The 13302-nt window shown below is 40.1% G+C and overlaps 1 protein-coding gene across 2 annotated transcripts in view; it reads left to right on the top strand.

Annotated features, from left to right (window-relative positions):
- LOC126184225 (dehydrogenase/reductase SDR family member 7) overlaps positions 1-13302 on the top strand; it is a 161691-nt gene that overhangs the window by 96023 nt on the left and 52366 nt on the right. For both annotated transcript variants that reach the window (XM_049926594.1, XM_049926593.1), the window contains exon 4: positions 9704-9810. In XM_049926594.1, the coding sequence (XP_049782551.1) occupies positions 9704-9810 (107 nt within the window). The remainder of the gene's footprint in view (positions 1-9703; positions 9811-13302) is intronic.

The raw sequence follows: 13302 nt of genomic DNA, 5'->3' as shown, positions 1-13302 counted from the left end.
TATGTTTTATTCAAGAGGAGTTTTTTTCTCATACAGTCTAAGGTTTTATCATACAACCTTAGGGTGGGCGTCTGGCCTTCTCTCCCAGGCCTCCACCCTCTCTCCATTTTACCTCTTTCCCACTCTTTCTTTGCATATTTTTTTTTTTTTTTTTTTTTTTTTTTTTTTTTTTTTTTTTTTTGCCATGGTGTTCATCTTTTCCTTGTGTGTGTTCATCTTGGCTTGTCTTTTAGGCAGGAGATTTTAGTGTGTTGCAGAGTGGCTGGCTCATCCTTTTTTATTCTTGTTATCAGCCAGCCTAGGCCATCTGCTATATGGTTTTAATACCTTCCTCTTCTTTTCCTTTTAGTGTATGTTTTCCCCCTTTTGGCTCGCTTCTTTCATTTTCTCTTTTAGTGTGGTTCCCTGTTAGTTTTGTGCCCTTTTACTTTCCCCACTCCTTTTGGGAAGTGTTTTACCTTGAGACTTGTTTGCATGAGGAAAAAGGTACTGATGACCCTGTAGTTTGGTTCCTTCATACACCCAACCAACCAACCAACCAACCAATGCTCAGGAATCAGTTAAACAAGTGGTCTGTAAGCTACTTATTCCATTAAGATTCTCTCAGTGAATATCAGCGTGGAATCAGCTTTCCATACAATTTATTGTTTGTGGTCACTCAGCTTTAGGTCTCTCCATATGGTTACTCGTCGATATTTTATGGCAGTTAATGTTCCACCAATAGTTTACTTGACCAGTAGTGGATCTCTTTGCCTCTCTATGCACAATATTTTACACTTACTTATGTCCTGGATCAACTGCCAGTCCCTGCACCAATTGTCAACTCTCAGCAGGCCCTTGATTAAATGCTGTGTTGCAAACCACTTTTATGCCTCCAACATTGCCATAATTAAACACTGATACAGCTTCAAAAGCTGCAGTATCTATAATTTTTTTCCACACAAATATGGTATTGGAACACTTTTTTTCAAATCAGGCTGTTTTAAACATGGATTAGGATTTTGTGTCCTACCATATACACATCTCTTCAATAGATGTGTATGTGCTAAGGCACTATATTGTGTTCATAAATTTCTGAAAGAATATTCTTATGCTTGTACTGCTCTCAGTGTAGCCCACTAACAAATAAAATGTTTCCATCCAGCATAACAATGAAACACATGTCAGTATGTACTGTTTAGGAATAGTAATCAGTAAAATGCAGTAAAGTGCAGTAAAATGCGAACTTTTTAGGTTAGGCTTTAGCGTGACTGTTACTGACATTAACTGAAACAACAAGTTCACTGTTACCAGTCACCGTTGTTTCATTTAATGTCAGTAACAGTCACGGTAAAGCCTAACATAAAAACGTTTGCATTTAAAGTTAATCTGCCCAGTCAGGCAATCAAGGCTATTTTCGAGTACAAAAACAGTGCAGAAAAGGTCGCAATGAATGTAAATCCACCTGATGATGGAGGTTTAAACCTTCGAAATGCGTCGTGGAAATAAATAAAACGGTGACTGGTAACAGTGAACTTGTTGTTTCATTTTATGTCAGTAACAGTAACAGTAAAGCCTAGCCAAAAATGTTCGCATTTAAAACAAAAATGATTAAATGATATACCTGTTACATTTATATTATCTCACTGGCTAAAATTTTTAACATAATTTGTGAAAAAATATAATCTGCAATGTTCATTTTTCATTAGAAGAAGCATTTCACTGCATATAATTAGTAAATGGGATGTAACTAGGAACTGAATTCATGACAGTCAATTTGTTTACATGTGCACCGTGGAAGAAAAGAAGCTGTAAATATTCTTGCAGATGTGCCTGTATTTATTTTGCACTTTATTGTAAAGGAAATGTTACTATTAATTGATATCAGAAAAGTAAATTTGCAAGTGACACATGCTGATTGAACGCAAATCCAATTCTGAAGATTAGTGCCTCAAAGACCGTTCATAAATATTCTTACCATTAATCACTTGTTTACTGATATCTAAAACTTAACAACATAGAAAGATAAAAATGCTATTTGTACTTCTCAGAGAAACTTGTGAATATATTAATACCAATAAAATCAACTATTTTTACTAAATAAAATAATAAACAGCATTTAAGACCAGTGGTATATATATTTACCAATGTCAATTAAAGAGTTAAAAGTGCTTTTTTATATTTGCCCCATGATTTAGAACATAAACCATGTAATGGATGTTCAGTTATCAACAGTAAGTGGAAATGGTTTGGCACATTGAACCTCACATGGTTTTGCATGTTTTGAATGTTGTTTCTAATAGCATTCTATAAGGGTGTTAGAAACAAAGCAATTGAAAGTCCATGATGAAATAACATCATCATTATCAAAATGATAGGTTGCTAGTCACCATACAGACGAGATGTTAAGTTGCAGATAGGCACAATTAAAAAGACTACTACACATTTTAGCTTTTGGCTAAAAGGCCTTCTTCTGAAGTAGAAAACACATACACATTCGCACAAGCACAATTCACACACCTGTCCACTATTTCTGCCTGCTGTGGCCAGACTGAGTCCTAAGTGCACCTGATGAGAGAAGCAGTCTGGTGGCGAGGGTAAAGAGATGGTTTGGGGTGGGGAGGGAGGATATAGCAGGGTGGGGTGGTGGAAGGTGTAGTGCTGTTTGTGGGAGCATGCAGCGATGTTGTGGGGACAGGATAGGGCTACTTGGTGCAATTGGGTGGTTGAAAGGGGCCAGGAGCTGAATAGGAGAATAGTAGGAAAGGGGAAGAAGACTGATGAGTGCGCTAGTGGAATAGAAGGCTGTGTTGTGCTGGAGTGGGAGCAGGAAAGGGGATAGGTAAATGGAGGACAGGGACTAGTGAAGGTTGAGGCCAGAACAGTTATGGGTACATGGGATAACATATTGCGGGGAGAGTTACCATCTGCACAGCTAAGAGAAGCTGGTGTCTGTAGGAAGGATCCAGATGACACAGGTTGTGAAGCAGTCATTGAAGTGAAGCACACCAAGTTACGCAATATGTTCAGCAACTCCAGCACAACACAGCCTTCTATTCCACTAGCGCACTCATCAGTCTTCTTCCCCTTTCCTACTATTCTCCTATTCAGCTCCTGGCCCCTTTCAACCACCCAATTGCACCAAGTAGCCCTATCCTGTCCCCACAACATCGCTGCATGCTCCCACAAACAGCACTACACCTTCCACCAGTTTGTCACTGGTCATTCATGCACATAGACAGTGTTTTAGTTGTTGTGCCCACTTAGAAAGTTTTTCAATGGTTGCAGATTAGTTTGTAAATCACATGACTGCTTTTACAGGTAGCCATGCCTTTGATGGGCCAGCAGGAGTTGCCTGTTACTGGACTGGAGTAGGTGGTGGTGGGAAGAGATATGGGACAGGTCTTGCATCTAAGTCTATTACAGATATGTGAGCCATGAGGCAAGGGGTTGGAGACAGGGGTGGAGTAGGGATGGACAAGTATATTGCATAGGTTTTATGGGCTGTTGAGTGCCACTGTGGGAGGGGTGGGAAGGATAGTGGGTAGGATATTCTTCATTTCAGGTCATTACAACAGGTAGCTGAAACTTTGGTGGAGAATGTGATTCATTTGCTCTCTAGTCCTGGGTGGTATGAGCATGCTACTTTGTGGCCAGATTTTGGGTATAGGGGAGGTGCTAGGCAACCAGAGAGACAAGACACAGGAGATCTGTTTCATTAAAAAATTGGGTTGATAATTTTGGTCTTTGAAGACCTCAGTGAAACCCTTGTTATATTTGGAAAGGGAGTGCTCATCACTGTGTACGTAATGATCATGGGTGTCTAGACTGTACGGAAGGGACTCCTTGGCATGGAATAAGTGGCAGATGTCAAAGTGGACGTATTGCTGGTTGTTGGCGGGTTTGATATCTTTAAGCTGGAGGTCATTGAGGAAGGTAGCTTGTTGGGTTGAGATGGACTGGGTGAAACAAATGAGGGAGAAGGTGTTGAGGTTCTGGTGGAATGAGGATAGGGTGTCCTCACTCTGTCCAGGTCACAAAGATGTCATCAATGAATTTGAACCAAGTGAAGTTTTCGGGATTCTGGGTGCTTAGGAAGGACTCCTCTAGATGGCCCATGAATAGGTTGACATAGGAAGGGGCCATGTGAGTGCCCATCAATGTATCGTGGATTTGTTTGTGGGAGATGCCATCAAAGGAGAAGTAATTGTGGCTGAGGATATAGTTGGTAACTGTGAGCAGGAAAGAGATTGTAGGTCTATAGTCAGTCAGACATTGGGAAATGTGTTCAATAGTAGAAAGCCATGGGCATTAAGAATGTTAGTGTACAGGGAGGTGCTATCAATAGAGATGAGTGTGACACCATGTGGTAAAGGAACAGAACTGTGGAGAGTTGATGGAGGAAGTGACTGGTGTCGTTCATATAGGAGGGTAGGTCACAGGTAATAGGCCCAAGGTGTTGCTCCATGAGAGCATAGATTCTCTCAGTAGGGGCACAGCAACCAGCCACAATGCAGTATCCTGGGTGGTTGATTTTATGGACTTTAGGAAGTGCATAGAAGGTAGGAGTGCAGTGAGTGATAGGGGTGAGGAGAGAGATAGAAAATGGGGAGAGATGATGGGATGGGCCCAAGGATTTGAGGGGGTAGTGAAGATCCTGTTGGATTTCTGGAATTGGTTATCTGTGGTAGGATTTGTAGGTTGATGAATCTGACAGCTGGTGGAGTTGCTCCACTAGGTAATCCCTGCAGTTCAAAATGAAAGTGGTGGAGCCTTTGTCAGCAGGTAGGGTTATAAGGTCGGGATCAGTTCTTAAGTGGTGAATTACAGTTCTTTCTGCGAATGTAATGGTGGTGTCCATGTTGAGTGATTTGGGGGATGATAATGAGCCAAGTTTTGAGGTTAAGAAATTCTGAAATGTTAACTGGGGGGATTAGGAGCAGTGGTGGTGGAGGATCATGGATCATTGTTAGATGGAGGAATGAACGGGGTCAGGCAGGGTTCAGTATTAGTTTTGAGTTGAGTCTGATTGGTAGGTTTGGTGGCAAAATGTGTTTCCACTGTAGGGGCCAGGAGAAGGAAAGAAGTTCTTTAACAAGTCCAGCATGACTGACATACAGACTGGAACAAAAGGTAAGGCCTTTGGGAAGGAGTCATACTTCTGTGTGACTAAGGATTTTGGAGAAAATGTTCATGACTGTGTTTTGAGTCATTTTAGATTCTAGGTTCTGTGTATGGTTGAGGGACAAGGTTTCTGGTGGTTTGGTAAATGTAGCAGGTCTGTGAGGCAGCATTTATTGGCTATGAGGGGAAGTGGGGGAGGTTTGGAGCCTCTTTTAGAGGTGCTGGATAATGGCAGTCCAAGGTGGGGGGAGGAGGTGAACAGGTTGGAGAGTTCCATTAAGTTTCAGGTGTGCAGCCACAAGAAATCTCCTTCTTCTTCTAATATTTCGGGTGTAAAACATTCAGCCAAGTTCAGAGTGAGCCGCAAGACTGCCGCTCCAGGTTGGAGAGTTTTTTGAGGTAGCGTTGTGCATGCCACTGTAGTTCCTTAAGAACAAGAGCTTCAATGTGAAAGATGGGACTGCAGAGTAGGGGAATTTTAAAGATGGAGAGGAGATATTGCAGTGAGGTTTGGGCCTGGTTTACATGGTTTTTTAGGACTAAGTTGGTGAGGGCTATGGACTGACAGAGTTAGAATGCTCCACTTTGACAGCTGCCATCTGTTCCATACCAAGAAGTCCCTTCCATACAGCCTAGCCACCTTTGGTCATCACATATGCAGTGACTAGCAGTTCCTCTCCAAATATACCAAGGGTCTCACCGAGACCTTCACAGACTGAAATTACCCACCCGACCTTGTACAGAAACAGATCTCCCTTGCCTTGTCCCTCTATTGACCTACAATCTCCCATTGTCTGGCCATAAAGGAGCACTCCTCTCATAACTCAGTTCCACACAGGACTGGAGCAACTGAATCACATCTTCTGCCATGGTTTTGAATGCCTGTTGTCATGCCCTGAAATGAGGAATATCCTACAAACTGTCCTTCCCACTCCTCCCACATCAGTATTCTCAAGTTCAAAAAACCTATATATTATCCTTGACCATCCCTACCACAACCCCTGCCCCCCCCCCCCCAACTCTTTGCCTCATGGCTCATATCCCTACAATGGAGCTGAATACAAGACATGGCCCATGCTTCCTCCTCCTCCTCCATCACCACATAACCCTTTTATACGTTTACATTTGTCCATTGACCATACTATTTATTTCACTTCTGTTGCATATTATACCCCCAGAAGACATGCTTCATAACAGTACTACATTTGTTAGGTGGCTGCAGAGCATTATGTAATAGGAGTTCACCAATAACTTGGCAGAATGTTTTTTCCCCATTATTTCTGAAATTATTCATTTTATAAATTGAAATACAAACAAACTTGCTACTTCTGCAATTATACAACACAGAATACACCCATCACAGTAAATGACTACCTTTGTCTCTATGGATTAATTTTGCTGGCTACTGGCACTGATTGCAATGCTAATGGCCACACTAGATATTTCTGGTATGGGATGGTCTCTAACTGCACCTACTCAGCGTTTTGAGTCTAACAGAGCTGCTGTTAATATTAATAAGTAGCTTAACCTGTAACTTTGCCATGCAGGCTCAGGAAGTATAAGGGGTGTTCAATAAGTGATACAACACATATTTTTCCCAGCCAGTTTTGGGACATCATGGAATGTTCCCACTTCAGCTCCTATAGTTTCATGAAGTTCCTATAGGTGGTGGCACTATACGTAGCCTTCAAAATGGCGCTTGTAATGGAGAAGCTTCCAAGGAGAGAGCTTTCACTGAGTTTCTTTTGGCAGATAACCAGAGCATCACAGTTATTCGTAAACCCGTATAGAATATCTACAGAGACTTTGCAGTGAATAAAAGTATGGTGAGTCATTGGGCGAGGCATTTGTGATCATCACAACAAGGTCATGCAAACCTGTCTGATGATGTCCTCGATGGTGAGTGTTCATCGGAGGTGAGGGTATCATCTGGAGTGCCCCGGGGAAGTGTGGTAGGTCCGCTGTTGTTTTCTATCTACATAAATGATCTTTTGGATAGGGTGGATAGCAATGTGCGGCTGTTTGCTGATGATGCTGCGGTGTACGGGAAGGTGTCGTTGTTGAGTGACTGTAGGAGGATACAAGACGACGTGGACAGGATTTGTGATTGGTGTAAAGATTGTCAGCTAACTCTAAATATAGATAAATTTAAATTAATGCAGATGAATAGGAAAAAGAATCCTGTAATGTTTGAACACTCTTGCATCAAATGGAGATTATGCTGAAAAATAGGATTTTGTAACTGAAAGAGTGGGGAATAATAAGGTGTATTGGAATCCTGAATAAAACCAACCTGCTTTCAGAAAAAAATGCATTGCATTACTTATTGAATGCCTCTCATAGCACTGTATTGCAGGTTGTGAGCTACATGACTTCATGGTAAATGGCGAAGTTGTCTTCCAGATAACAGTTCCATAAATGCCTACACATGAGGGAAAGTCTGAAAAAATAATGTTACATAATTCATACTTGACTTGCAGATAAAGATCTGCAGTCCTGGTAAACACCGAAATCCCTTCATCGCATTACCACTGCATGCCAGTACAGCAATGAAAACAAAATGGTGAAACTTATTGATAAAATAGAGTATGATGCAGTAATTCATTTTCTGCATTTGAAGTGGAATAACTCTGCAGAAATTCATGCTGAGTTGGTGGAAATGCAGAGCAACAATTCACTTTCATTTGACACAGTGGTTAAGTGGTGCAGACACTTCCAGTCTGTTCAAACAAATCTGAATGATGAGATACAAAGTGACAGACCATTTGTCTGCTATGAGCCAGTAATTGCAAGCAAAGAGAAGTAGAGGCCCTGATGCTCAAAGACTGGCATATCACATTTGAGGTAATAGTGGAAAAAGTGAAAGTCAGTCATGGATCAGTTTTCAGTACCTTGCATGAACATGATGGAGGTTCTTGTTTGGTTCTGCAACTGCTTGTACCCATTCAAAAATTCCATTGAACTAAGTCAGCAGCAAAAATGGTAAAGCTGTGTCAGTCCAATCTAGATAACTTTTTAGTCACCTAATCACCATGGGTCCACAGCTCGTGATCTCGCAGTAGCGTTCTCGCTTCTTCAGCACGGGGTCCCGGGTTCGATTCCCAGCGGGGTCAGGGATTTTCACCTGCCTGAAGATGACTGGGTGTTGTATCATCTTCATCATCATCAACATCATCCATGTGCATTACGGTCAGAGGAAGGCAACGGAAAACCACCTCCTTCAGGACCGTACCTAGTATGGCAGTGCAGACCTCCCGCATCGTTCCTCTGCGCTCTGTCAAGAAGTGTGGGACTTCATTTCCATTTCCAATCACCATGGATAAATGCTGGGTGTTTCACTATGACCCCAAAACAAAGAATCAGTATAAGCACTTGAAACATGTGGATTCACCCCTGCCAAAGAAGGTAGAAGATTCAGCCATAATCGGACAAGGATATGTTGAGTGTTTTTTGGAACTGTCATGGCATGATGCTAACAGATTATGCTTTAAAGGGGCAAACTATCTCAGGAGCATACTACCAAAATCTCTTGACCAGGTTACAAGAGGCAATCAAGACAAAGTGTTGCTACAGGCAGCTCAGGAGAGTGCTTTTACTCCATGAGAATACATCATCTCATTCTGTGCAGGACAGTCTGCTTTCTTGAGCTTCCATGTTTTACCTCACCCCCTATATTCTACTGACATGGTACCCAGAGACTTCTTCCACTTTCTTCTAATGAAGAAACCATTGTGTGGTCGGCTTTTCTAGAATTATGTTAAGGTGATTTTTGAGATGCAGATTTGATCGATTGAGCTCCCCACTAAGCCATCCATCATGGGGAAAAAATGTTGAATGATATATATGTACAGGAGGACTAAATCCATCAACAAGAGGCAATTATTTAAACTTTAATTCTATCCTTCATAGCAGAGACATCACTGGTTCAATTAAGGTAACTTTGATGTACAAACCTGTGATCCAGAGCCTAGAGCAATCATTCTCTCTGCTATTTGTATCCTCTTCTCTGTATGATCTCATAGTGAATATTTGTTTTAAAACCTAGTTTTGTTGCATTAATTTTGTTCTCTTCAGCTACTGCTAGTTTTGGTTAATGGTAAGCAGTTGACCTTATCATGTCCTGTTTCCAGTTCTTTATTTTATGTATTAATTTGCTATTTTTTATTAGTCTATTATCTAGATACAAGAACAGACTAAATGTTGCAGATGAATTGGCTGAATACAGCGTACAATATTTTAAAGTAATTTCAGATGTGTTAGTATAACTAAACATTATCATGTCCTACATACAGTATTTACCAATTTCTGATGAAATCCCACTTCAGAATGTTATGTCCATAATTTAGTATCTGTATTTTGTTCAGTCTATATTGGCCAATGTGAACTGGCTGCTATTGTTGTATTTTTCACATGTATTGATTTTGAGGATTTCTTACTCTGTCCTTGCAAAAACTAATTTTATTGTCTTTGCAATGGAACATAACTGAAATCTAAAAATTATCAGGTAGTGTAGAGGCTTTGTAACGTACTTTAAATAAGTGGTTTACAGAAAGCTAGAAAAGCGTTGTGCAAAATGCCAATATAGATGCACATGTTACAGAGTGGGGAAATCTTAATCCACATGATGTACTGGTTCTCCCTTTTGATGTCACTGCAGTGAACACACATGATGATACTTTCAGTAAGGTTATCCATCACTTTGGTAAGGTATGTAATCTTCCGCTACAGCTAAAATAGTATTCCTTTTTAAACAAACAATGAAATTATACAGTTTTCTCTTCTAATAGAAGACAAAAAATCTTCATCTTTTACTTGGAATTTTTTAATTGTGTTCTGGTGGCAGTCATAGAATCGTGTCTATGGTTTTCAATTACTCATTTATCTCCTTTGTTCTGTGACTTCCGTAAATCACTTCAGGCAAATGCCAGGATGGTTCCTTTGGAAGGGCACGGCTGACTTCCTTCCCCATTCTTCCCTGATCCAATGGGACTGTTGATCTTGCTGTTTGGTCCCATCCACCCTCTCCCCCATCCCCCACAAAAATCAACCAACCAACCAACCTACCTATCTACTCTGTACTGAACTTTGTTTTTAAGAATGAAGTGATTATATTGGAGGTCAATCAATGTGTTCTTTTGGGACAATAGACACAAATATTTTTAAAAAATGATGTGATTTACAAAATGTTAGAACATATGTGCTACATCACGATTCCAGTTCAATTTTGGCCCCATTAACGAAATGTCACACATACATTTATCAAGTGACAACTGAAATACATAATTGTACTTATGCAAGCACTATAAAATGTTGTTATATTATTACATGTACAGATACAGCCAGAATTATGACTTTATTCATAGCTGTTATTTTCTCAGCAGCTGCAATATGGCTAATATTTCAGAATAAAATTCAGTTGTCAGTTGCACAGTTATTTTTACTTTGCTGCACTGGTTTTGACAGATTAATCTGTTATCTTCAGAAGCCTACAAAATTTGGGGTAATATAAATCGCAAGTAAATTGCCATGTGTATTTATGTAAAGTATAAGGAGTGTATTACAGAAATTTAATAATCATGTGTTCCATGGATCAGTTTGCATGATAGACCATAATGATGTGAAATAAGTCATTTTACATTCATATCGCAAATTAATTTGTACATAAGGTTACATTCTGAACATTTGTAAGTTGTTGTTGTTGAGGTTACATTCTAAGGTTAATTATAACCACAGATTAATAATTTACAGTAAATGTATCACATTTATGTGAATATGCTTCTTTCACACTTGATCAACCATCTGTGCTTGAGGTCCTAATACCTTCTGCTGTTGCTACTCAACTTAAAGTATATGTTGTTGTTGTTGTTGTTGTTGTTGTTGTTGTTGTTGTGGTCTTCAGTCCTGAGACTGGTTTGATGCAGCTCTCCATGCTACTCTATCTGTGCAAGCTTCTTCATCTCCCAGTACCTACTGCAACCTACATCCTTCTGAATCTGCTTAGTGTATTCATCTCTTGGTCTCCCTCTACGATTTTTACCCTTCATGCTGCCCTCCAATGCTAAATTTGTGATCCCTTGATGCCTCAGAACATGCCGTACCAACCGGTCCCTTCTTCTTGTCAAGTTGTGCCACAAACTCCTCTTCTCCCCAATTCTATTCAATACCTCCTCATTAGTTATGTGATCTACCCATCTAATCTTCAGCATTCTTCTGTAGCACCACATTTCGAAAGCTTCTATTCTCTTCTTGTCCAAACTATTTATCATCCATGTTTCACTTCCATACATGGCTACACTCCATACAAATACTTTCAGAAACGACTTCCTGACACTTAAATCTATACTCAATGTTAACAAATTTCTCTTCTTCAGAAACAATTTCCTTGCCATAACCAATCTAGATTTTATATCCTCTCTACTTCGACCATCATCAGTTATTTTGCTCCCCAAATAGCAAAACTCCTTTACTACTTAAAGTGTCTCATTTCCTAATCTAATTCCCTCAGCATCACCCGACTTAATTCAACTACATTCCATTATCCTCGTTTTGCTTTTGTTGATGTTCATCTTATATCCTCCTTTCAAGACCCTGTCCATTCCGTTCAACTGCTCTTCCAAGTCCTTTGCTGTCTCTGACAGAATTACAATGTCATCAGCAAACCTCAAAGTTTTTATTTCTTCTCCATGGATTTTAATATCTACTCCAAATTTTTCTTTTGTTTCCTTTACTGCTTGATCAATATACAGATTGAATAACATCGGCGATACGCTACAACACTGTCTCACTCCCTTCCCAACCACTGCTTCCCTTTCCTGCCCCTCAACTCATATAACTGCCATCTGGTTTCTGTACAATTGTGAATAGCCTTTCGCTCCCCGTATTTTACCCCTGCAACCTTCAGAATTTGAAAAAGAGTATTCCAGTCAACATTGTCAAAAGTTTTCTCTAAGTCTACAAATGTTAGAAACATAGGTTTGCCTATCCTTAAGCTATTTTCTTAGATAAGTCATAGGGTCAGTATTGCCTCACATGTTCCAACATTTCTATGGAATCCAAACTGATCTTCCCAGAGGTCGGCTTCTACCAGTTTCTTTCTCTCTGTAAAGAATTCGTGTTAGTATTCAGCAGCAATGGCTTATTAAACTGATAATTCGGTAATTTTCACATCTGTCAACACCTGCTGTCTTTGGGATTGGAATTATTATATTTTTCTTGAAGTCTGAGGGTATTTCGCCTGTCTCATACGTTTTGCTCACCAGATGTTAGAGTTTTGTCGGGACTGGCTCTCCCAAGGCTGTCAGTAGTTCTAATGGAATGTTGTCTACTCCCACGGCCATGTTTCAACTTAGGTCTTTCAGTGCTCTGTCAAACTCTTCACGCAGTATCATATCTCCCATTTCATCTTCATCTACATCCTCTTCCATTTCCATAATATTGTCCTCAAGTACATCGCCCCTGTATACACCTTCTATATACTCTTTCCACCTTTCTGCTTTCCCTTCTTTGCTTAGAACTAGGTTTCCATCTGAGCTCTTGATATTCATGCTAGTGGTTCTCTTTTCTCCAAAGGTCTCTTTAATTTTCCTGGAGGCAGTATCTATCTTACCCCTAGTGAGATACGCCTCTACATCCTTAAATTTGTCCTCTAGCCATCCTTGCTTAGCCTTTTTGCACTTCCTGTCGATCTCATTTTTTAGACGTTTGTATTCCTTTTTGCCTGCTTCATTTACTGCATTTTTATATTTTCTCCTTTCATAAATTAAATTCAATATTTCTTCTGTCACCCAAGGGTTTCTACTAGCCCTTGTTTTTTTACCTACTTGATCCTCTGCTACCTTCACTACTTCGTCCCTCAAAGCTATCCATTGTTCTTCTACTGTATTTCCTTCCCCCATTCCTGTCAGTTGTTCCCTTATGCTCTCCCTGAAACTCTGTACAACCTCTGGTTTAGTCAGTTTATCCAGGTCCCATCTCCTTAAATTCCCACCTTTTTGCAGTTTCTTCAGTTTTAATCTACAGTTCATAACCAATAGATTGTGTTCATAGTCCACATCTGCACCTGAAAATGTCTTGCAATTTAAAACCTGGTTCCTAAATCTCTGTCTTACCATTAAATAATCTATCTGAGACCTTCCAGTATCTCCAGGCTTCTTCCATGTATACAACCTTCTTTTATGATTCTTGAACCAAGTGTTAGCT

This window comes from Schistocerca cancellata, chromosome 4 (assembly GCF_023864275.1).
Source record: "Schistocerca cancellata isolate TAMUIC-IGC-003103 chromosome 4, iqSchCanc2.1, whole genome shotgun sequence".
Lineage (NCBI taxonomy): Eukaryota > Metazoa > Arthropoda > Insecta > Orthoptera > Acrididae > Schistocerca > Schistocerca cancellata.
This window is presented reverse-complemented; position numbering and strand designations above follow the sequence as displayed.